Here is a 26,802-nt window from a genome sequence, read left to right as displayed (position 1 = left end):
TAGGAGGAACTCGACTTGGGTGGATTAAAATAGCTCTGAAAGTGATGGATATTCTACATGGGTATTTTTTTTAGGTTGATGACGGATTGGGATATAAGGTCTCAGACCTGTGTGGTTCAAGTATTATGTAACCACATCCCAGCCCAGACCAGACCAGTCCATTAACCATGCAAGAAATCCATCCATCCGCTCCTTGATTCGTCTCCTTCTTTCCACCCACCCGCAAAAACGGATTACCTCTATAACCTGCCAGAGAAGAGATCGAGTAGGTGAAAGTGCACACGTGTCCAAACTTATAAGAACGCAGGCACCGAGCCACAAGCTGTTCGATTATTGATGAAAGCAGGGAATTTTCCACCGTCAGCTTGGCTTTCGGAGCAAGAGCCAGAGCTAGAGAGCATTTCGGCTACAGTGCATCTCTTGATCGTGTTAAGCCTTATCTGAGGAAATACTCACACACTCGCAGTCCTAAGATATTGTGGAGAGGTACAAAAATCAGCATTTTTAATGCAAATATTTGCTTTGGCTTGTTCACTAGTGTTGTTTTGGCTCTATGTTTTGGGTCATTGCTATTGCCGTGAGTTTGCAATTGCAGTCTCATTGGTCCATGGTACAGTCAGTCCCAGGGCTGAATTTCATGGTGTTTGCTCTGCCACTTGGTATGGTATGGTATGGTATGGTAGCTGCTATGCCACTTAGGTCACTGTATGTAAATAGAAAGAAGGGTAAGGCTGATATATAGGCTGGTATATCAACAAACATGGGATATAGTGGAAACATGCCTTGGATTTAGGCAGTTTATCCCATTCTTCAAGGCAAATGCATTCAAGCTTCATTAGATTGAAGGGTGCACTTGAGAACTGTCTTTTTCAGCTCTCTCCACAGATGTATGACGTGGTCTAAGTCTAGGCTTTAGCTTGTTCAGTCAGGAATATTTAAAGACTTAAAGATTTAAAGTGTTGTTTCTGGTCTATGTTTTGGGTCATTGCCATTGTTGTGAGTTGGCAGTTGCAGTCAGTCCCAGGGCTGAATGTTATGGTGTACAATGCCTAAAATCACAGAAAAGTCTGATAGCATGGTAGCTGCTATGCCACTTAGGTCACTGTATGTAAATAGAAGAAAGGGTAAGGCTGATATATAGGCTGGTATATCAACAAACACTTGGTATGGTATGGTAGTTGCTATGCCACTTAGGTCACAGTATGTAAATAGAAGGAAGGGTAAGGCCCTCCAATAATATTTAAGGAATATTTAAAGACTCCTAAGTCACTCCAGTGTTGTTTTGGCTCTATGTTTTGGTTCATTGCCATGAGTTTGCAATTGCAATCTCATTGGCCCATAGTACAGTCAGTCCCAGGGCTGGATTTTATGGTGTACAATGCCTAAAATCCCAGAAAAGTCTGATAGCATAATAGCTGCTATGCCACTTAGGTCACTGTATGTAAATAGAAGGAAGGGTAAGGCCCTCCATTAATATTTAAGGAATATTTAAAGACTCCTAAGTCATGCCAGTGTTGTTTTGGCTCCATGTTTTGGGTCATTGCCATTGCCATGAGTTTGCGATCTCATTGGCCCATGGTACAGTCAGTCCCAGGGCTGAATTTCATGGTGTTTGCTCTGTCACTTGGTATGGTATGGTATGGTATGGTATGGTATGGTATGGTAGTTGCTATGCCACTTAGGTCACTGTATGTAAAGGCTAATATATAGGCTGTTATATAAACAAACATGGGATATAGTGGAAACATGCCTTGGATTTAGGCAGTTTATCCCATTCTTCAAGGCAAATCCTTTCAAGCTACATCGGATTGGATGGTACATGATATGTTCAGGTGTCTCCACAGATGTATGTATATGATGTAGTCTTGGCTTTATCAGTGCCAGTCAGGAATATTTAAAGTCTCCAAAGCCACTCCAGTGTTGTTTTGGCTCTATGTTTTGGGTAATTGCCAGCATTGACCCAATCTGAGGTTGTATGTGTTCTGGATGAGGGTTTCTTCAAGGTTGTTCCTGTATTTGGCTTCCAATGCTGGACAGTGTTTACTTTTCTGCCCACAGAGTTTTCATCAGAACCTTCTCAAATGGGCTGTCACATGGCATTCACTGAATGGACTTCCTGATTAATGGAGTGCTACAGAGATGGTTATCTGCCCAACAGCCTCTTCTATCTTTGTACAGGACTCTGAGTGACCATTGTGTTCTTTCCTACCTTCCTGTCCAAGGCTCTTCTTGATTAGATGCCAAATCCGCCCAGACAGCCAGCTCTAGGAATGTTTCAGGTTGTGCCAAGCCCTGCTATACACTGATCAGCCATAAGATTAAAACCACCTCCTTGTTTCTACACTTACTGTCCATTTTATCAGCTCCACTTACCATATAGGAGCACTTTGTAGTTCTACAATTACTGACTGTAGTCCATCTGTTTCTGTACATACTTTTTTAACCTGCTTTCACCCTGTTCTTCAGTGGTCAGGACCCCACAGGACCACTACAGAGCAGGTATTATTTAGGTGGTGGATCATTCTCAGCACTGCACTGTCACTGACATGGTGGTGGTGTGTTAGTGTGTGTTGTACTGGTATGAGTGGAATTTTTAAACACCGTGTCCACTCACTGTCCACTCTCTTAGACACTCCTACCTATTTGGTCCACCTTGTAGATGTAAAGTCGGAGATGATCGCTCATCTATTGCTACCCTTATCAGTGGTCACAGGATGCTGCCCACGGGGCGCTTTTGGCTGAATGTTTTTGGTTGGTGGACTATTCTCAGTCCAGCAGGGACAGTGAGTCTGATCCACTTATACCAGCACCATGTCAGTGTCAGTGCAGTACTGAGAATGATCCACCACCTAAATAATCCTGACCATTAAAGAACAGCATGAAAGCGGGTAACAAAGCATGCAGAGAAACATATGAACTACAGTCAGTTATTGTAGAACTACAAGTGGAGCTGATAAAATGGACAGTGAGTGTAGAAACAAGGAGGTGGTTTTAACGTTATGGCTGATCAGTGTGTTTGTAGATGTTGGTTAGGTTAAAAATTCCTTCAGCACAACAGTGAGCTTCCTAAACAGCCGTCTACAGTCGGCCACAGAGAGGAAGTCTCGCTGCACTCCGGGTGAGTCATAACTACTTTATCTGGACTGCATTTTTTTGGTCCGTCGCTGACAGACTGAAATGGGAGCAGGCCCCTGTACAAGCTCATGGGCGATCGAGCTAGGAAACATGAACAGAAAGAATGAAAAAGAAAAAGAAAAAATCTCCATAAACAAATGAGGAAGCCACAAAGCGGAACGGGTTCATGTCCTTTCTTTGGGCTGTTGTGTTTTTTTCACCCTCCGACGGTGTTTATCCGCGTCTGCTCGCAGCCCTCACGACCGGAATACAACACGATCAGAACGTACTACAGTACATTTATCCTGATTTGTAACCATAGCTTATATGGTAATGGTCCATTTCAGTCCCAGCAGCTTGAAAAAGACCAGGACTATGTTGGGCAATGTGTGTGTATTCCTGTCTGATCTATTTTCCCTCTCTCTGTCTATGTCTGTATGTTTTCCTGAATGTCTGCTTGCGTTTCAACGTCTGTGTTTCCGTCTGGCTTTTGTTATGTATAGTTATGTATGTATAACAAATCTTTAAAGATCTTTGTTTTCTTTTTTTTGTCTGTCCTATTTATAGATTGTTTGGACAGAGATGCTTTCTATTTCTCTGTCATCTATTGGTCGGTCTGTCTCCTTTCTATTAGTGGTGGTAAATTCGGTTCATTTTATGGAGTCACTCAGTAATGTGATCCGGTTCACTTGAGTCACTTGTACTGACATCTTGATTGAGATCTTGATTTACTGCATGACAATTCATCCAAATAATCACTGTTGACAGAGGTGGGTGGACTCACCTACCAATCAGATTGGTATATTAATGGGTCAAGGGTTCAAGGGGGATGATTAACAACAAATTGCCATGGTAACTTGACCCAGTCAGGTGGCCACAGTGGCACCAAAACTTAAAAGTCAATAAATTACCATAGGAGAAGGGATATAATACTCATTAAGTGGTACAGTCCTAAAGTAACCTGTAAGCATTTGCATTTTAATAATAAAATAACTATATTTTGTTGTTGTTCTGCTTACATGAAAATATACTGCATTATTAATCTATACCACCTCTGTATGTCTGGCATTTTGTTTAATTGCATTTGCAACAGCCGTTTTGTCTGACTGCTTCATTTCTTCTCTGTCATATTTTAATTATATTAAAGATTCTACTTGCTGTTTTTATTGTTTGCATTTTTCCCTCATCAGAACCTTCTCAAATAGGTGGTCACATCGCATTTATTTAAAACTAAGTGCTGCAGAGATGGTTATCTGCCCAACAGCCTGTTCTATCTTTGTACAGGACTTGCTTGGTCTCTCTGTATGGATATTCAAATTATTCAAATTACTCTCCAGTCTCCAGGTCACCCAGTGAGAATTGAGGTCCCTGCTGAGTCTGGTTCCTCTCAAGGTTTCCTCTGGTCGGGGTAGCAGTGGGTGCAATTCACTAGGCAAAAGGCAGGAAATGCCCTAGACAGGTCGCCAGTCCATCACACACTCGCACACTTATATCTAGGGGGACGTTTAGTATCTCCAATGAACCTGACTGCACGTCTTTGGACTGTGGGAGGAACCCGGAGCTCCTGGAGGAATCCCACACAGAAAGGACCCAGACTGCTCCACCTGGGCACTGAACCCAGGACCCTCTTGCTGTGAGCCGACAGTGATACCAATCGAGCCACCGTGCCGCCCTGTTACCTTTCCTTACCCTCCTGCTTATTTGAGTTTTCTTATACCTTTTGTCTGTCTGTGTCTTAATTGACAGTGATGCATGGTGGGATGTTGGTCTATAGTCATTGGTGTATTAGATAGTGCTTGACCAGTCTGTCACCATTATAGACATGATTCGGTGTGTGTCTATAGGGGAGGGACAATGGTTAGGCAGGGTTCCTTTGGCTTCTGCTGGCTGGTCAATGTACCAGCACAAGGGGCGATTGATTGCTGAACAGTGCTGAACTCTGTAAGACCGGTTCTGGTAGGTGAAAAGAAGCGGTCCAGCATAAAACATAAAATGTCAAAGCTCTTTTTTGTTACGCATACTGTTACTCTGCAATTTACCATGTTATTTTGATTTTGACACTTACCAGCCCCTTTGCATCTCTTTTTGTCTGTTTACCCTTGCACATCTTCTCCTATTGCTCATGTTTGCTTCACATATGACAGGAAGAAACAAGGTTTTTTAATATTGGTACTTCCCTATTTCGCTGAAAGCTTGCAGAGCTTCTAGAACGAATTGGACAAGGTGATTGATCACACACAAACACACACACAGTTGCTCGCCTGTATTTTTCCCAAAGATCTACCCAACATCTCACCTCACTAACTCTGCACAGATCGATAGAAAGGAAGGATGTCAGGTGTCGGGCAGAGAGAGAGGAGGGGAAAAAAGTGGTCGGGGAGATTTCAGATGAGCCACACAAGCCAGTCTGTTCATTTCCCCATACTGGCTGAGCATGCAAGATATAAAAACACGGTTTCCGAATAACACTTGCTTCATCTTCCCTTAAGCCCAGTGCACAGTACACAACTCTCAAGAACTTCCACTGTAGAGTACGCAACCACCTGCAATAGCAACCAACATTAACTATTTGACTATCCTCAATTTAAGTATTAAGGGTCAAATTATACTCTTAATAATGTTTATCTCTTTAATTACAGCACAGCACTTCAAATACAAGCTGACTTGGTTTGAATTTAGCCCCTGGTAGGTGAAAAGAAGTGGTCTGTGGTTGTGCTTGTGTCGGAGAGAGTGATAGTCTGCTGCCCTCCTTGATCAGGGGTCAGTTTGGGTATTAAGGGTCAAATTATACTCTCAATAATGTCTTCAAAGACATGTTGACTTTGGTTTGAATCTTGCGTCTGGTAGGTAAAAAGAAGCAGTCTGTCGTCGTATGTGTGTCAGGGGCACGTGACACACTGCGGCCTTTCTTAAACAGGGGTCAGTTTAAGTACTAAGGGGTCAAATTATACAGTCAATGTTGTATACCTCTCTAAATACAGCACAGCATTTCAAACACAAGCTCACTTTGGTTTGAATCTTGCGTCTGGTAGGTGAAAAGAAGTGGTCTATGATTGTGCCTGCCAGGGACAGTGGTCAGTTTAAGTATTATGGGTTCAAACAATACTCTGAATAATGTTGTTTATCTCTTTAAATACAGCACTGCATTTCAAACACAAACTAACTTTGGTTTGAATCTAGCCCCTGGTAGGTGAAAAGAAGTGGTCTGTAGTTGTACGTGTGTCAGAGACGGTGACAAACTGACCCCCCCATCAAGTAGAGCAGCAGACTAAGTACTTAGAGTCAAATTATACTCTCTATAATGTTGTTATTCTCTCTAAATACAGCACAGCACTTCAAACACAAGCTTGCCTCTGGTAGGTGAAAAGAAGTGGTCTGTAGTTGTACGTGTGTCAGAGGGGGTGTGTGACAGTCTGCATCTTGAATCTTGAATCTTGCCTTTAATATAATCCATGTTGGCTTCATCTAGGTACTCTGGGTGCTCTCCCAAAAACGTCCAGTAGGTACAAACAATGCCCTAAATTGCCCCTATCGATAAGGAACTCAGTGACTGTGTGTGTGTGTTTGGTGTCCAGCATTGAATTGACACCCTTTTCGGGATGTATACCTCCCTTGCGCCCAGTGTTTCCAATTGGTTCCTGATGCATTGTGGGTTGTTCTTGTTAAGTCTTTGTCTTAGACTTGATCTTGCCTCGATCTAATGGAAGTCTGGAACTTGACCAAGGTGGAGATGCTGGCAGAGGAATAAATGGGCTTGTTTATAATGAGCGTGGTCAGTGATGCTTTGTAAAAGCGCTGGAAGAGGAATCAATACCAAGAACTAAACTTTTGAAGACTGTTTGACGGGCGGTGAATAATTTAGTACGACTTTTATGATATTGAGTGTCACTAAAAGGCGCTGCTTCAGCCCTCGGGCTTAGGGGCTGTGTCTCAAAGTGCAAACTACTTATTAAATAGTAATGCTTTGGATACCATGGACATTAAACCCACTTTGTTTCTACACTCACTGTCCATTTTATCAGCTCTACTTATCAAGTTCGACAATTACTGACTGTAGGACCACTACAGAGCAGGTATTATTTAGGTGGTGGATCATTCTCAGCACTGCAGTGACTCTGACATGGTGGTGGTGTGTTAGTGTGTGTTGTGCTGGTATGAGTGGATCCACTTACTGTCCACTCTATTAGACACTCCTACCTAGTTGATCCACCTTGTAGATGTATTGATCTGTTGCTGCTGTTTGACTTGGTCATCTTCTAGACCTTCATCAGTGGTCACAGGACGCTGCCCATGGAGCGCTGTTGGCTGGATGTTTTTGGTTGGTGGACTATTCTTAGTCCAGCAGTGACAGTGAGGTGTTTAAAAACTCCAGCAGTGGCCGCTCAGGTGGCACAGTGGTAAAAACACACGCTGGAACCAGAGCTGGGATCTCGAATACATTGTATCGAATCTCAGCTCTGCCTTGCCGGCTGAGGCTGAGCGACCACATGAACAACGATTGGCCTGTTGTTCAGATGGGCGGGACTAAGCCGGATGGGGTCTCTCTCTCATCACTGGTGCAATTGTGACCTCTGCTGGCTGATTGATAGCGCCTGCACACCTGCACAGAGATGAGAAAGGAGTGCTCTCAGGGTGTGTCCCTCTGTACACGCAGCTAGGCTGCACTGCACTCGTCAAAGTGCAGGTGATAAGATGCGTACGGCATGCTGCCCACGTTTCGGAGGGGGCGTGGATTGGCATCGTTCTCCTCAATCAGAGCAGAGATCGGCATTGGTGGATAAATAAATAAAAACTCCAGCAGCACAACACACGCTAACACACCACCACCATGTCAGTGCAGTGCTGAGAATGATCCACTACCCAAATAATACCTGCTCTGTAGTGGTCCTGGGAGAGTCCTGACCATTGAAGAACAGCATGAAAGGGGGCTAACAAAGCATGTAGAGAAACAGATGGACTACAGTCAGTCATTGTAGAACTACAAAGTGCTTCTATATGGTAAGTGGAGCTGAGGTTTTAATGTTATGGCTGATTCACCAAAATGAATGGGCTTTAAAATTCTACCCTAACTTTTTACCCAATCCACTCCCTCCGGGTGGAAGACCTTGAAAGTCAGGTGTTTATTTTCCCACACATTCCATAGTCACCGTGCCTATGTGTACCAAGTGGACGCTACATTTCAGCTCTGTTGTTTTGAATGGTATTTAATAGGGAATCTGATATTGGTCCAGTTTAGTTTTGATGTTCAGGTGCTCATATTCAGCAATTGCTTAATACTCAGGGTTACGGCGGTAAGGCAAAGACACACCCTACACAGGATGTCAATCCATTGCAGGACAACACACCATTTCACTTGCACCTAGGGTCAATTAAATCATAGAACCTACTGGTATTAATGTGTCATATTAACAGATGTCTTGTGGACAGGTCAGAGCTGTATTGCTGGCATATTAGGTGGGTCGTCCTAATGTTCGGACCCATCAGTAAATGACAGCAAGTGAACATTTTATCCTCAAAGTTGATGTTAGAAGCAGGAAAAATGAACAGGCATGAGGATTTGAGTGAGTTTCGCAAGGGCCAAATTGTGATGGCTAGACGACTGGGTCAGAGCATCTCCAAAACTGCAGCTCTTGTGGGGTGTATATCAAAAGTGGTCCAAAAAAGGAACAGTGGTAAACCAGCAGCCAAGACTCAATGATGCACGTGGGGAGCGAAGGCTGGCCCGTGTGGTCCGATCCAACAGACGAGCTCCTGTAGCTCAGATTGCTGAAGGAGTTAATGCTGGTTCTGATAGGAAGGTGTCAGAATACACAGTGCATCACAGTTGCGGGGCTGTTTTGGCAGCAAAAGGAGGACCAACATAATATTAGGAAGGTGGTCATAATGTTATGCCTCATTGGTGCATTATTGACAACTGTTGGCTTTAACAGACTGACTGCAACCAGACCTTGAAGTTTCAATGTATTCGCTATTTATTTAACAGACAAGAGGCATAAATAGCAAGCGTTCCAGAGTTATTTGCGCATGCTGGAGCCTGTTGGGTTATCTAATCGCTTGGCGTGCTTGTTAAATGTTAAAGTTTAGCGAACGCTCAGAGGACTTGTGGTACACGGCAACGAACTATCAAGGGTTGTAGCATTGAGCATGTTAGGTCGGTCATAGCGTTTATCTCGGAGATATCACACGTATTCACGGCCTCAAATACTCCAGGTAAGAATGGCAAATCTAATCTGATAGCGGCCTATTATACCTCTAGCACTGAGGAATGCAGCGTTCAATTTACTAAATTGTTGCTAATCTTCAAACCATGTAGGCTGGCACAGAGCCACTATGGACGTTTTAACAACACTTCACACTTCAGTTGACCTCAATGATGCAAACACTGAAGCAGAGGCTTTAACTATACACTGATCAGTCATAGCATTAAAACCATCTCCTTGTTTCTACACTCACTGTCCACTTTAAAGCACTTTGTAGTTCTACAATTACTGACTGTAGTCCATCTGTTTCTCTACATACTACTTTCACCCTGTTCTTCAATGCTCAGGACCACCACAGAGCAGGTATCATTTAGGTGGTGGATCATTCTCAGCACTGCAGTGACACTGACATGGTGGTGGTGTGTTAGTGTTGGTATGAGTGGAGTTCCACTTACTGTCCACTCTATTAGACACTCCTACCTAGTTGGTCCACCTTGTAGATGTAAAGTCAGAGACGATCACTCATCTATTGCTGCTGTTTGAGTTGGTCGTCTTCTAGACCTTCATCAGGGGTCACAGGACGCTGCCCATGGGGCGCTGTTGGCTGGATATTTTTGGTTGGTGGACAGTAAGGTGCTGTGTCTTATGCACTCATACCAGCACTAACACACCACCATGTCAGTGTCACTGCAGTGCTGAGAATGAATGACCACTCAAATAATACCTGCTCTGTGGGGGTCCTGACCATTGAAGAACAGCATGAAAGGGGGCTAACAAAGCATGCAAAGAAGCAGATGGACTACAGTCAGTAATTGTATAACTACAAAGTGCTTCTATATGGTAAGTAGAGCTGATAAAATGGACAGTGAGTGTAGAAACGTGGTGGTTTTAATGTTATGGCTGATCGGTGTATGTTCATAACATTAGGATGACCCACCTGATATGCTAGCAATTCAGCTCTGACCTTCTGAAACTTGGACTCCACAAGACATCTGATGGAGTTGTGATATCTGTTAATATAACATAATAATACCAGTAGGTTCTTTAGCTTCTGTACGTTCCAAGGTGTATCATCTTATCCTATTCCACATGACCTTGGAGGAAACAGGATTTGATGGACCGGTCAACCTCCTTCCGACTGAGTGTCCATCGAAATGATTGTTCGATGCACTTTACTTAGCTTTCATGACCTCTTGTGTGAAGTAGTCTTGGCCACCCAGCAAAGTATCAAGTCATCATCTCAAAGCAACTTTACAGAATCCAGGACCGACAGACCAAAAAACCACTGTTGAGCAAGCTGAGGGCGACAGTGGCATAAATACAGAAAGAGGGGTTGTCCCAATGTTTTGGCTCATCGTTGGACTGGGTCAGAATACAGGCCAGAGTTCTCAGCTTGATTGTGCCTGCTTATCAAGGTAAGCCACAGAGATCCCTCAACATCACCCATCTTCACAACTGGTAGTCCGAAATGCCAGATCCAAGATCAAGATTGACCAGGGAATTAGGGACAGTTCTGTAACTTGGCGATATGCTAGGACGTCTCTCGTGGCCCTGAGCACACAGGTCAAGGAAGCGGTCGATTCAAATGGCCGTTTGATTGAAAGCAATCAGTTGATGACGTGATGTAAGTAGGGTATAAACACACCCAAGGTAAAGTTCACTGTGGCAATAAAGTTCAAGCTTCAACTCGCACCAACGTCTACCAAAACCTAAACAAACATCAACCCCATGCCATTGTACAGTAGAAAAGAGTTTCAACCAGTAAAATCCAGCCTAACCCTAACCCAAGAAACTCAAAGAACTGAATGTAAGCAAAGGCAGCCAGATAAGTCAGATGACCTGGACTGGACTGGACTGTGCTGTGCTGAGACCGGGAGCCGACATCCTGCCAGAGCAGGCGCTCTCAAACTAAAACGGCATGCCTCTCCTTCATCAGATGATCAGACTTCCTTTCTACCCATGCTCAGAACGTTCCCACGAGCCCCGCCGTACAGATCAAAGTATCATACATGGTTAGAACGCAAACAATCAACATCGAGCCACATTCCAGCCTCCATGCTTATGACCTCACAGACACACGCTTAAGTACCCGAAACACTCACCAGGCATCCCGAATCCCACCGAGAGGTCTAAGGGTGGACGGAGGAAGGACGGAACGAGCCCGGGGGAAGGTATGAATGGAGAGAAACGGGGGTGGAACGGTGCAGTCGGTCTCATAGCCTCGTCCTTCCCGGTTGTGCTGCTGCATGCTCCCTCTCTTCGTCTCTCTGCCCCTCGCTGGGAGTGTTCCTGCCTTTTAGAGAGGGTGGGGCAGAAACTGAACAGTTCTGCTCCCATTCCCACCCCCCTTCCTCGCTCTTTCTCTCTCCCTGTCTCTCTCCTGATCTCGCACTGGTCTGTCTCTCTCTCTTGCTTGTTTCTTCTCTCTACTGCCACCGTCTGGCCTTACTCTTTTTATCCCTTGTTTAACTCAGTCACCCAAGATTTTGAGTCAGTTTAGATACCACATTAAAGGTGGGGATCAGCGTATTTTGAAGCAGGTGGGTTTAATCTTTTTGGACCTTCACCCTTCTTTGTCTGCCCTCTTGGTTTATAGATATCGTCTTTGCACCAGAAATATTTGGACTAGTTACTATCCAGACGGTGTTGTTTCCTACTGCTTCTGCATATTTAGATCAAAAGCAGAAACTGAAGTTGACTTGCTTGCTTATCATTTTTACATTTCTTTTTATTTTAACGTGGCAAATTTTGAATTCGGACTACGTTCGAAACCCTACACGGCGGTCAACGGAATAATCAAACCTCCGTAGTGGCGCTCGGATTTCTATCCCGATCAAGTCGTATCCGGTTACCCAATCTCACCTCCAGTGCAAAGAACCCTGGTTCTGGAACCGGTTCCGTTCAGCTCAAAATCAACGGAACGGAGCCGAATCCGCGTTGGTGGAAAAGGGGTATTACAGATCTGTATCAAGCAAGGAGAGTCACACCCAGATCACCATTAGCCCCCGTTTCATTGAATAGTTGCCATCGACCAGCCAGCAGTTATAAGAAATGCCTTCCAGCCCTCCCTCCCCTTGAACAAGCCGTGTATTATTTCCATGTAGACGCCCGTCTGGCCGAGACTTATTTATATATATACTGTATATATATATATATATATATATATATATATATATATATATATATCAATGAAACGTTGAAAGTCTAATTTGTAAAGCTATGGGCTGTCAATCAGAAGGTTCTAATCCTCGCTCTTCAGCGCTGCTGTGTCTTATCCAGTCATACCAGCACAACACACACTAACATACCACCACCATGTCTGAAGCAAACTAAGAGTTGTTATTGATTTCCCAATGGTTTAATCATGTTGTAACCCAAGTTGAGGTTCTATAGACTAGCACAGGGTTTGGGAACCAGCACTAGTATGTAGGGATTAAATAATACAATGACGTCGCAGCATAATCTAGCACATCAGTTTACAACTGTCGTGACAGCATATGTATAAATTTCTTCTGACGACAGTTTACTTGACACCTCGACTGGACGACAACTCCTCGCCAAAAATGTATATTTCTTTATCTCTGAGGTACTTTATTAAGGGAGAAAGTCCTGCTGAGATTTGTTCTAATATCGCAGTTTCCTTGACAACATCATTTTATTCTCCGATTGTCAAATGAGAGGGAAAAGAGTGAAGGAACAAGTGTTGCAGTGACCTTGGGTTTTATTTGAGCAGATTTGTCGACAATGCATGAAGAATCTGTGTGTTCGTCTATTATGGCCACCTTCCTAATCTTGTGTTGTTCCCCCTTTTATAATACTGAGGGCTTTATGAAAAGTCTGTCTATATTTCATACACATGTGGAAAAAAGTGAAGACGGTGGAATGACAGATTAGAGCATAAAGTTTGCCAATTTTCACAGCTTGTCAACAGTGACCTTGATAATCAGTTTCATATGAGACTCACACACATATGCCACATTTCCATTTTAATACATCAAACTTCCACTCATACTTCAACTAGAGTATTCATAAACAAATCCCCATGCTTCAGTTCACTTCTTTCACTTTGTTCACCCAAAATCTAGATCTGGGCAGGGCTAGGGTTAGGGCTAGGGTTAGGGCTAGGGTTAGGGTTAGGCACTTGTTTCCCCAACTTCCTCTTTCCAGTACCAAACCAGAAACCATCAAGTGAGATATACAGATGTGATTTCTTACCTGTCGTTGTCTGCAGGTCTGAATCCTGGTAGGATGTTTTTGAAACTGCTGTTTCTATCCAGCTTGGGTTGACTTTTAGTCCTTTTTATTGATCCCTTTAACCTGCGGCTCAGGAAGCCCTAAAAGAAGACAGAGAGTCATTATGATGTCATAAAATTGTCATATTATTATTATTAATAATAATAAAATACTACTAATAATACATATTAGTCATTGTACAACCCCAAATCAGAAAAAGTTGGGACAGTATGGAAAATGCAAATAATAAAAATGCAGTGTTCCATATATTTACTTTGACTTGTATTTGATTGCAGACAGGATGAACCTGAGACATTCCAAAAAAAGTTGGGACGAAGGCAATTTAGGGCTAGTAGTGAGGTGAAAAAACTAAATAATTATGTGATTCCAAACAGGTGATTGTAATCATGGTTTGGTACAAAAGCAGCATCCAGGAAAGGAGTCTTTGATGAGCAAAGATGATCAGAGTATCTCCAGTTTGTCAACGAATGTGTACCTCAATGTACCTCAAAGAAAGATCGGAAGGAATTTGCATATTTCTCCCTCTACAGTGCATAATATCATTAAACCATTCAAGGAATCGGGAGGAATTTCAGTGCGTAAAGGCCAAGAACGCAAGCTTAACCTGAACGCCCGTGATCTTCCATCCCTCAGACAGCACTGCATTAAGAATCACCACTCAACAATAGCTGATATAACCACATTTGTCGAAGCACTACAATACAGAGTTACATGCACAAATGCCACTTAAAACTTTACTGTGCAAAAAAGAAGCCTTGTGTTAACCATGTCCAGAAGCGGTGTCGACTTCTCTGGGTTCGGAGGCATCTAGGATGGACCATCACATGTATTGTGGAAACGTGTATTGTGGTCAGATGAATCAGCATTCCAGGTCTTTTTTTGAAAAAATGGAAAAGGACCATCCAGACTGTTATCAGGAACAAGTCCAAAAGCCAGGGTCTGACACGGTATGGCGCTGTGTCAGTGCCCTTGGCAAAGGTCATTTACACTTTTGCAGAAAAGTACATTGAGATCTTAGAGCAACACGTGCTGCCTTCAAGACGTTCATGCATTTTTCAACAAGACAATGCAAAACCACATACTGCACACATTACAAAGGCATGGCTGCGGAGGAAGAGGGTACGGGTACCGGACCGGCCTGCCTGCAGTCCTGACCTGTCCCCAATAGAAAACGTGGAGAATTTTGAAACGACGACCCCGTACTGTTGCACATCTTAAGACGTGTTTGCAGGAAGAATGAGACAAAACGTCTTAAGTGTGGTGAAAAGGAATGGCAACATTACAAAGTGGTAAATGCTTTACTGTCCCAACTTTTTTTGGAATGTGTTGCAGGCCTGAAATGCAGGAATGGATGTTTATCCGACAAAACATGAAATATCTCAGGTTCATCCTGTCTGCAATGAAATAAAAGTCAAAGTAAATGTAAGAAACTCTGGACAGCAGTATCCTTGACTAATAATGGATCTTCATATCCATATAATTTTAGCCATATGGTGAATTGATGGTTTTATGATTCATGACATAGTCATGACCGCCCTATGACATCTGCCGTGGCATGATTATGCCATTTACATCATAGTACTTATAATAAAAGCAAAAGATGAAGTTATTTTTAATACTCCGACATCATTTAAGGTCCTTTGCGTCAGTCATCTTTCAATCCTCAGCTTTAACGTCTCTTTCCTGTACAATTCAAGACTTAAGACTTAACTTCTTTTAGTTACCATGGAGACAGTCGGCTGGCATTGAGAAAATGAGAAGATAGAGGGGAATGAGAGCGGTAAAAAGAAAAGACAAGGGCGTGAGGGTGGTTAAGGTCGAAAGTGTAAATCTGGATTCGAGGCCGACCTGGAAAAAGTGCAACGACCTGCACCGCCTGAAACACATTACAAAGTGGTAAATGCTTTACTGTCCCAACTTGGTTTGAAATGTTGCCATTCCTTTTCACCACGCTCAAAATTCTCCACACGTTCTCTATTGGGGACAGGTCAGGACTGCAGGCAGGCCAGTCCAGTACCCGTACCCTGTTCCTCCGCAGCCATGCTTTTGTAATGTGTGCAGCATGTGGACGTCCCTGGAAAAGATGACGTCTTGAAGGCAGCACATGTTGCTCTAAGATCTCAATGTACTTTTCTGCAGAAGTGTAAATGACCTTTGCCAAGGGCACTGACACAACCCCATACCGTGTCAGACCCTGGCTTTTGGACTTGTCGCTGTTAACAGTCTGGATGGTCGTTTTCCATTTTTTCCAAAAAAGACCTGGAATGCTAATTCACCTGACTACAATACAGTAGACCCTTGAGTTACGAACGGTTTACCATATGAACATTTTGGGTTACGAACGATCTTTTTCAACTTAACGTACGAACAAATTTCGGATTAAGAACAGAAATTTGCGAAACACGTGATATCACGAACAAGTTGACTCCAACCGTCTCTCTCTCTCTCTCTCTCTCTCTCTCTATGTATATATATATATACAGTGTATCACAAAAGTGAGTACACCCCTCACATTTCTGCAGATATTTAAGTATATCTTTTCATGGGACAACACTGACAAAATGACACTTTGACACAATGAAAAGTAGTCTGTGTGCAGCTTATATAACAGTGTAAATTTATTCTTCCCTCAAAATAACTCAATATACAGCCATTAATGTCTAAACCACCGGCAACAAAAGTGAGTACACCCCTTAGTGAAAGTTCCTGAAGTGTCAATATTTTGTGTGGCCACCATTATTTCCCAGAACTGCCTTAACTCTCCTGGGCATGGAGTTTACCAGAGCTTCACAGGTTGCCACTGGAATGCTTTTCCACTCCTCCATGACGACATCACGGAGGTGGCGGATATTCGAGACTTTGCGCTCCTTCACCTTCTGCTTGAGGATGCCCCAAAGATGTTCTATTGGGTTTAGGTCTGGAGACATGCTTGGCCAGTCCATCACCTTTACCCTCAGCCTCTTCAATAAAGCAGTGGTCGTCTTAGAGGTGTGTTTGGGGTCATTATCATGCTGGAACACTGCCCTGCGACCCAGTTTCCGGAGGGAGGGGATCATGCTCTGCTTCAGTATTTCACAGTACATATTGGAGTTCATGTGTCCCTCAATGAAATGTAACTCCCCAACACCTGCTGCACTCATGCAGCCCCAGACCATGGCATTCCCACCACCATGCTTGACTGTAGGCATGACACACTTATCTTTGTAATCCTCACCTGATTGCCACCACACATGCTTGAGACCATCTGAACCAAACAAATTAATCTTGGTCTCATCAGACCATAGGACATGGTTCCAGTAATCCATGTCCTTTGTTGACATGTCTTCAGCAAACTGTTTGCGGGCTTTCTTGTGTAGAGACTTCAGAAGAGGCTTCCTTCTGGGGTGACAGCCATGCAGACCAATTTGATGTAGTGTGCGGCGTATGGTCTGAGCACTGACAGGCTGACCCCCCACCTTTTCAATCTCTGCAGCAATGCTGACAGCACTCCTGCGCCTATCTTTCAAAGACAGCAGTTGGATGTGACGCTGAGCACGTGCACTCAGCTTCTTTGGACGACCAACGCGAGGTCTGTTCTGAGTGGACCCTGCTCTTTTAAAACGCTGGATGATCTTGGCCACTGTGCTGCAGCTCAGTTTCAGGGTGTTGGCAATCTTCTTGTAGCCTTGGCCATCTTCATGTAGCGCAACAATTCGTCTTTTAAGATCCTCAGAGAGTTCTTTGCCATGAGGTGCCATGTTGGAACTTTCAGTGACCAGTATGAGAGAGTGTGAGAGCTGTACTACTAAATTGAACACACCTGCTCCCTATGCACACCTGAGACCTAGTAACACTAACAAATCACATGACATTTTGGATGGAAAATGACAAGCAGTGCTCAATTTGGACATTTAGGGGTGTAGTCTCTTAGGGGTGTACTCACTTTTGTTGCCGGTGGTTTAGACATTAATGGCTGTATATGGAGTTATTTTGAGGGAAGAATAAATTTACACTGTTATATAAGCTGCACACAGACTACTTTTCATTGTGTCAAAGTGTCATTTTGTCAGTGTTGTCCCATGAAAAGATATACTTAAATATCTGCAGAAATGTGAGGGGTGTACTCACTTTTGTGATACACTGTATATATATATATATATATATACACAGTGTGCGAACATTCGGACAGCGGACGGTGTTTTTCCGGTGTTTTCTTTATATTTTGTAAAATTCTATATAAAAATGTCCCCAAAGAAGGTACAGAGAAAGCCGCGTGTTGAAAAAAAATCATTATTTGTTGTGTTGTATAATTACTCCTGCCTGCAGGTGTCACTTGTGTATCAGACAGAGGGGACAGTGAGTGAGAGAAGAAGGAATTTGGCTCAGTAAAGTATTCTTTCTTTCGTGCAATTACACCTACAAAATACAACACTATTGAAATAAAGAAGGAAATAATAAAGAAATATAAGAGTTATTGTTGTTTCTGGTTGATACATTATATATAAAAAGAAGGAAATGTATTATGGTGTATGGTACAGCACACGAACTGTACTGTGAAATGTGGTGTGTGTTATGTACAATACTACTGTGTAATGTTGTTTATTATTGTTTATTACAGTAATGTCTATTCTATAATTTAAGATTTAAGGGAAAATATACTTGTATTTATAACAGAAAAGACCATTTAAGACATTAGAAAGGTTGGGTAAGGAAGGGGGAGGGGTTGGGAGGTCTGGCACGGATTAATTCTATTTACATTATTTCTTATGGGAAAAATAGGTTTAACTAACAAACATTTTGACTTAAGAACAGCCCTTTGGAACCAATTAAATTTGTAAGTCAAGGGTCTACTGTACACGGTTACACTGTGTGATGGTCCATCCTAGATGCCTCAGAGTCCAGAGAAGTCGACATCGCTTCTGGACATGGTCACCCTTTTCATTTTAGCATTAGTGTGGCTGAAAGAACTGAGCTTATTAATTAGGGTGGACATTCACAAACCTTTGGCCATATTGTGTATGTATAATGGTCTTTATTGAATAATTGTAGCTGTATACATTGTTGGCTGGTGAACGTTGAATCCTTGGACCATATTGTTTGTTGCACTGATTGTGTCCATGTTTAATAGGTTTTGAGTTTGAACTGCCTTACATTTAGGTGTCTATGGAACAAAGTTGTGCCATAATGATTTAAATTCTCCATTATTAAGGTGCTTATTTTTATAGCTTTTTGTATAGCTGTTTCTTACATTCTAAATCAACCAAATAGAATTAGCCTGTGCAGTAACATTGTGTTTGCAGTTGTGGTTTTCCATTTAAAAGCTAGATTAACGTGCAGTTTCTTTTATTTTGTCCATTGTTTATAAAGAATAAATAAATAAAATAATCTTTATTCTTCAAATAAACTGCATTCTTTTAGTTATTTTAATGATAAAATACTTTTTTTATTTTTTAATCCTAAAACTGACAGCATTAGCATTGCTTAAGTGGTGAACTATCGCCCCCTGTCAGCTAATTCTATAACGTTTTTCATCTCATTAAACTTATACATCCCGAAAATAAAATCATATATTTTAAGCCCTTTGGTTAATAAGTATTTTAAAATATTAATTTAGCACAATGAGCTACCTGCTTTTTAATTATTCACACTTCTATAAGGGTGATTCTTCAATTGGGGGAACTTTTACGCTAAGTTATAAATTTGTGTTAAAAATACTTTATTACAAAACATATTTTAGGTATTAAAAAGATCATTCATTGCATCACTAAAAAAAATATACCAAAATAATTATTTTTTATGATGATTTAAACATCAATATTTTGCTACTTTGGCCTTATCCCCAACCCAGACTTTAAAACTTCTCTGCTCTAATAAAATGCTAAAAAGTGATCAATTCATTATAAAAATCACAATATGAGTTTTATAATAACTTAAAAAGAAACAAAATGTAATTTTTTTTTTCATATTTGTACAACCTATGCATATTTTTGAGCAATATATTATTGTCCCCAGCATTATCGTCATTACCGCAACAGTGTATGGTTTCTGTAGGGAATCATTTGAAGGTAACACTTGTTTATGTTGTAACCATGGAAACAAAGGCTTGCAAGGAAGCACATGCCAGCCATGAGAGAAGATTAACATTTTAATATCTGGAAATGTGAGTAATTTAATCATGTATTCCTCCTGATCATAGAGTAAATTTATTCAGCGTCATTACCATTTACATTAGTATGGCAGTACAAGAAATGTACACATTTAAAAGAAATTTACACATTATTTATATGTATTTAAAGTGCATCTTGTACTAGCTGTTGACTAGCTTTAGCAAATCCATGGCCAATCTAGTTTTTTTCTTAAAAAAAGTAAAAATTGTCATTACCGCAACACGTCATTACCAACACATAATGACATTTTGCTATGCCACTTCGCAAATAAATATGAAATATTAAAATTCTATATAAGCTCAATTGTAGCCATCATTAAGTCTTTGCTCTAGCATTATCTTGACATAATTAAAACTAAATTATTCCTAATTTTATTTTTCAAAAGTTAAGATGGTCAAAAGAGCCCGCAATTGAAGAATCACCCATAAACAAACCATATGCTAATTAACTAGCCATTAGTGCCAACTGAGAAAACAGTCGTGCTAACTTCCACACCAACACCAGCAGGACGTCTAAAACTACATCTATTAATACAATTATTTTCTATTTATCTTACAATATAAAGCTTCTACACTTTTTTTTATTTTAATTTTTGCTTATTATTAAAAATGAAGGAAAAGAACATGTAATATACAGTACGTAGGTAAAAAGTAGGTTAGCACATAGGTTCTTAGACAAATAAAAATGCTTGTTACATTTTATTTCTAAGAATTGCACATTAGCACGTGGTAAAATAAATAATTATTTCTTAATAAGGGGTTCAGATAAACTTAATTATCAGATAAATTTTAATTAAAGGTTGGATTTCCACATTTCATTAGCTAATTTCCCAAAACGTAAATTCATCATAACCATTTCAGTAATAGTAATTCAGTAAATACAAAAGAACATTAAGTAAAAAGTTAAGGTAAACAGTTAAGTTAGGTAATTAGATTGGTAGGTAAAAGTTTGGTAACCCAGTGAGCAGGTACATAAGTAAGTTTGTAAGCAAGTAAGTAAGTGAATGAGCAAGTTATTAAGTAAGCAGGTAGGGCCGGTGGGTAGCAATGTTGCACAGCATAAAGGTCTTGAGTTAGATTCCCAAGTGGAGCTGTCCGGGTCCTTTCTGTCTGGAGTTTGCATGTTCTCCCCATGTCACGGTCCAAATACATGTAAGTAAAATGAATTATACTGTAGATTTAAAAATGAATTGGAGATACAAAAGTGCCTACAACTTTGTTTAATATTGAATCTAACTACCTTAAACTACTATTTTCCAGTTAGGTACATAGTTAACTAGGTAATTGATAAGTGGGTAGGCTAAGGTTAAGTAGTAAAATAAATAATTATAGGTATGCAAGCAGAAAATAAAGTTAGTAGGTATTTATGTAAGAAGGTAAGTAAGAACGTAGCACACAAGTATGCATCTTAATATGTGAGTACCGTTAAGTATATGTACAGATAAGTAAAATAGCAGGTATATCTGTAACTACTGTATGTACGGTAACTATGTATGGTAGGTAGATAGGTACACCGATCAACCATAACATTTTAAACCACCTCCTCGTTTCTACACTCACTGTCCATTTTATCAGTTCCACTTACCATACAGAAGCACTTTGTAGTTCTACAATTACTGACTGTAGTCCATTTGTTTCTCTACATGCTTTGTTACCCCCCCTTTCATGCTGTTCTTCAATGGTCAGGACTCTCCCAGGACCACTACAGAGCAGGTATTATTTGGGTGGTGGATGATTCTCAGCACTGCGTGACACTGACATGGTGGTGGTGTGTTGGAGTGTGTTGTGCTGGTATGAGTGGATAAGAGTTCACTGTCCCTGCTGGACTGAGAATAGTCCACCAACCAAAAACATCCAGCCAATGGCGCCCCGTGGGCAGCGTCCTGTGACCACTGATGAAGGTCTAGAAGACGACCAAGTCAAACAGCAGCAGTAGATGAGCGACTGTCTCTGACTTTACATCTACAAGGTGGACCAACTAGGTAGGAGTAAAAACTCCACTCATACCAGCAGAACACACACTAACACACCACCACCATGTCAGTGCAGTGCTAAGAATGATCCACCACCTAAATAATACCTTCTCTGTAGTGGTCCTGACCATTGAAGAACAGGGTGAAAGCAGGCTAACAAAGTATGTAGAGAAACAGCTGTAGAAACAAGGAGGTGGTTTTAATGTTATGGCTGATCAGTGTACATTCAACTATAACTTCTCTAAACTGCAAGGAGGAAGAACAGCATAACGTGATGGAAAAACATGTTAATTAGCTGAATGTTATAGTACAATTAAATAAACAGTGACGTCTATAAACTGGAAGCTTCTTAAGCTTCGTTTGATCGTTTGAGGAACTTAATTTCCATGCAACCGTGTTTATGAACGTGGCAACGTGTGTTTTAATTAAACAGCGACACCACAACTTCTCTTTAAGACTTAAAAGGATGTGTGCGTACCACACAATCTTGTTCAGGGTTTGATACACGATAGTGTTACTTCCTCACATGCATACACGACGTGAAGATCGTTTCCGACAGATTGCTGGTTCAAGTCAGGCATTAATACTGGATGAGAAGGTTTGCAAAAGACTTTAGGTTGGAGCTCTGTGTAGGCATTTAGAGGTTCTCAGAATGTATTTTTGAGACCCCACTTTGTGAACAGGGTCACATGGATGCTGGATCTGGTCTTATTTGAACGATTGGAACCAAGCTGGAAGCTTATAATATACAGTGTATCACAAAAGTGAGTACACCCCTCACATTTCTGCAGATATTTAAGTATATCTTTTCATGGGACAACACTGACAAAATGACACTTTGACACAATGAAAAGTAGTCTGTGTGCAGCTTATATAACAGTGTAAATTTATTCTTCCCTCAAAATAACTCAATATACAGCCATTAATGTCTAAACCACTGGCAACAAAAGTGAGTACACCCCTTAGTGAAAGTTCCTGAAGTGTCAATATTTTGTGTGGCCACCATTATTTCCCAGAACTGCCTTAACTCTCCTGGGCATGGAGTTTACCAGAGCTTCACAGGTTGCCACTGGAATACTTTTCCACTCCTCCATGACGACATCACGGAGCTGGCGGATATTCGAGACTTTGCGCTCCTCCACCTTCCGCTTGAGGATGCCCCAAAGATGTTCTATTGGGTTTAGGTCTGGAGACATGCTTGGCCAGTCCATCACCTTTACCCTCAGCCTCTTCAATGAAGCAGTGGTCGTCTTAGAGGTGTGTTTGGGGTCATTATCATGCTGGAACACTGCCCTGCGACCCAGTTTCCGGAGGGAGGGGATCATGCTCTGCTCAGTATTTCACAGTACATATTGGAGTTCATGTGTCTCTCAATGAAATGTAACTCCCCAACACCTGCTGCACTCATGCAGCCCCAGACCATGGCATTCCCACCACCATGCTTGACTGTAGGCATGACACACTTATCTTTGTACTCCTCACCTGATTGCCGCCACACATGCTTGAGACCATCTGAACCAAACAAATTAATCTTGGTCTCATCAGACCATAGGACATGGTTCCAGTAATCCATGTCCTTTGTTGACATGTCTTCAGCAAACTGTTTGCGGGCTTTCTTGTGTAGAGACTTCAGAAGAGGCTTCCTTCTGGGGTGACAGCCATGCAGACCAATTTGATGTAGTGTGCGGCGTATGGTCTGAGCACTGACAGGCTGACCCCCCACCTTTTCAATCTCTGCAGCAATGCTGATAGCACTCCTGCACCTATCTTTCAAAAACAGCACTTGCATGTGACGCTGAGCACGTGCACTCAGCTTCTTTGGACGACCAACGCGAGGTCTGTTCTGAGTGGACCCTGCTCTTTTAAAACGCTGGATGATCTTGGCCACTGTGCTGCAGCTCAGTTTCAGGGTGTTGGCAATCTTCTTGTAGCCTTGGCCATCTTCATGTAGCGCAACAATTCGTCTTTTAAGATCCTCAGAGAGTTCTTTGCCATGAGGTGCCATGTTGGAACTTTCAGTGACCAGTATGAGAGAGTGTGAGAGCTGTACTACTAAATTGAACACACCTGCTCCCTATGCACACCTGAGACCTAGTAACACTAACAAATCACATGACATTTTGGAGGGAAAATGACAAGCAGTGCTCAATTTGGACATTTAGGGGTGTAGTCTCTTAGGGGTGTACTCACTTTTGTTGCCGGTGGTTTAGACATTAATGGCTGTATATTGAGTTATTTTGAGGGAAGAATAAATTTACACTGTTATATAAGCTGCACACAGACTACTTTTCATTGTGTCAAAGTGTCATTTTGTCAGTGTTGTCCCATGAAAAGATATACTTAAATATCTGCAGAAATGTGAGGGGTGTACTCACTTTTGTGATACACTGTATATACTGTGTATATATATAATTGGTGAAAGAATGGGTCGCTCTCAGGAGCTCACTGAATTCCGGTGTGGTACCGTGATAGGATGCCACCTGTGCAACAAGTCCAGTGGTGAAATTTCCTCACTACTAAATATTCCACAGTCAACTGTCAGTGATATTATAACGAATAATACAAAATGTTAGCCAGGTAAAATGACAGAGTGGGGTCAGCGAATGCTGAGGCGCATAGTGTGCAGAGGTCGCCAACTTTGTGCAGAGTCAATCGCTACAGACTTCCAAACTTCATGTGGCCTTCAGATCAGCTCAAGAACAGTGTGTAGAGAGCTTCATGGAATGGGTTTTCATGGCCGAGCAGCTGCATCCAAGTTTTACATGCAGTGGTGTAAAGCACGCCACAACTGGACTCTAGAGCAGTGGAGACGTGTTCTCCGTCTGGCAATCTGATGTACGAATTTGTTTGGCGGTTGCCAGGAGAACGCTACTTGTCTGACTGCATTATGCCAAGTGTAAAGTTTGGTGGAGGGGGGATTATGGTGTGGGGTTGTTTTTCAGGAGTTGGGCTTGGCCCCTTAGTTCCAGTGAAAGGAACTCTCAATGCTTCAGCATACCAAGAGATTCTGGATTTCATGCTCCCAACTTTGTGGGGAGCAAGGTCCATAAAGACATGGATGAGCCAGTTTGGTGTGGCAGAACGTGACTGGCCGGCACAGAGTCCTGACCTCAACCCGATAGAACACCTTTGGGATGAATTAGAGTGGAGACTGCAAGCCAGGCCTTCTCGTGAATGGTCAAAAATTCCCATAAACACACTCCTAAACCTTGTGGAAAGCCTTCCCAGAAGAGTTGAGGGTGGGCCGACATTATATTAAACCCTATGGATTAAGAATGGGACGTCACTCAAAAACATCCCACTCACTAGCTTTGCATAATGTTAGGATCTGTCTGTGTTCCCATCAGTTAATGATGGCAGGACTGTTATACAATGGCAGGAAAAGATTTGGTGTCCCCCAAGGTTCAGCTCATAGCTACGGCCTTGCAGTAAGTATTCTGCAAACTATGGTGGTCCATGTCCAACAGAAAATTACAATAATAAATTAATAAACATCGATTCCTGCATTTCAGGCCTGCAACACGTTCCAAAAAAAGTTAAAACAGTAAAGCATTTACCACTGTTAGAGCTGTTAGTACTTACTGTAACTCTAAAAGGCGTGGCAGCAGCTGTAGACTCCATCGTAGGTGGGGGTTTGTCCGGGGCGGAGCCAGGCATGCTCCGCCTTCGTCCCGTTCTCTCAGAAGGAGAATCTAATAACAAATAAACAAGAACACCATCAATACCACAGTATTCACAAATGTACCGTGACTCGTACATCATCATTCAGCAGTAATACAAAAGCTCCAGCTCTGGTTTTATACAACATACTAAATCCATTCAAGATCGAGAGGCAGATCTGAGCATGTTTTTGTTTGTGTTCTGGAGTTTCTGGAGACAATAGGACCATCAGCAGTACAAAATAATTACTAACTGTTTGTAGGGCAAAAATAATTGCAGTTTATCGGCAGGACTTTAGTCTGATTAGAACAAAGCTGGACACACTTCCATATGGTCAGTAAACACTCATCCTGTTCTATGGGCAGAAACACCACCATGTTTCCCAGTTTTCCGGTTCAGGACATTCCACAGCCTCAACAATACTCAACCCCCACACACACACACACAAGTCTCCTCCTAAATTCAGCTAAATTGTTTTGTAATCTATGTACTTTTCTGCATTAATGCTGCCATCACAGAAGTGTAAATTACCTTCACCAAGGGTACTGACACGCCCCATACCATGACAGATCCTGGCTTTTGGACTTGTCGCTGATAACAGTCTGGATGGTCCTTTTCGTCTTTCGTCTATTTTTTCCATAAAAGACCTGGATACACGTTTTTACTGTGTGACGGTCCATCCTGGATGCCTCCGATGCCCGACGCAGCTTCTGGACATGGTTAACATCAGGCTTCTCCCCTTTTCCCCCTTTTAGCATGTCTGATTGCCCGATTGTGTCATGCTCTGATTGAGGAGAACGAAGCTAACCCACGCCCCCTCCGACACGTGTGCAGCATGCCGTATGCATCTTATCACCTACACTTTGACGAGTGCAGCACAGCTCAGCGTTGTGTATGGAGAGACACACCCTGAGCGCACTCTTTTCTCATCTCTGTGCAGGCGCCATCAATCAGCCAGCAGAGGTCGGAATTGCACCAGTCATGGGAGAGAGTCCCCATCCGGCTTAGTCCCGCCCACCCATATCTGAACAACAGGCCAATCGTTGTTCATGTGGCCGCTCAGTCTCAGCCAGGCAGGCAGAGCTGGGATCTGATATGATGTATTCGAGATCCAGAACTGGTTCCAGTGTGTGTTTTCTTTAATTTTTTTCTCATTACTGGCCCTAAATTGCCCCCATCCTGACTTTTTTTGCAGGCCTGAAATGCAGGAATGGAGGTTCAAACGGTCTGCAATCAAATAAAAGTCAAAGTAAATGTATGGAACACTGTGTTTTTATTTTATTTGCATTTTCCATACCATACTGTCCCAACTTTTTCTGATCTGGGTTGTATTTGGGTTGTACTTCCTCTTATCTCTCTCTCTTTTTTTTGACTTTCTCAGATGTCCCGAAATTCCCGACTGTCGCAAATGACACATGACTCCCCCGGCTTGTCCTACAGTATGCCCCCCAAACTC

At 42.1% G+C, this 26,802-nt stretch overlaps 1 protein-coding gene across 3 annotated transcripts in view; it reads right to left on the bottom strand.

The window, feature by feature from the left end:
* The window catches only part of dab2ipb (DAB2 interacting protein b), a 126,581-nt gene that overhangs the window by 55,015 nt on the left and 44,764 nt on the right, over window positions 1-26,802 (bottom strand). For 2 of the 3 annotated variants that reach the window (XM_062988904.1, XM_062988903.1), the window contains exons 2-3: window positions 25,269-25,378; window positions 13,530-13,648 (exon numbers count right to left, since the gene is read on the bottom strand). In XM_062988904.1, coding sequence (XP_062844974.1) covers window positions 13,530-13,648; window positions 25,269-25,378 — 229 coding nt within the window. Of the gene's footprint in view, window positions 1-11,416; window positions 11,573-13,529; window positions 13,649-25,268; window positions 25,379-26,802 lie in introns of those variants that run through there. The other variant, XM_062988905.1, reaches the window with a different exon arrangement.

This window comes from Trichomycterus rosablanca, chromosome 26, assembly GCF_030014385.1.
Source record: "Trichomycterus rosablanca isolate fTriRos1 chromosome 26, fTriRos1.hap1, whole genome shotgun sequence".
NCBI lineage: Eukaryota > Metazoa > Chordata > Actinopteri > Siluriformes > Trichomycteridae > Trichomycterus > Trichomycterus rosablanca.
Note: the sequence above shows the minus strand (reverse complement) of the source record. Positions and strands in the feature narration are given on the sequence as shown.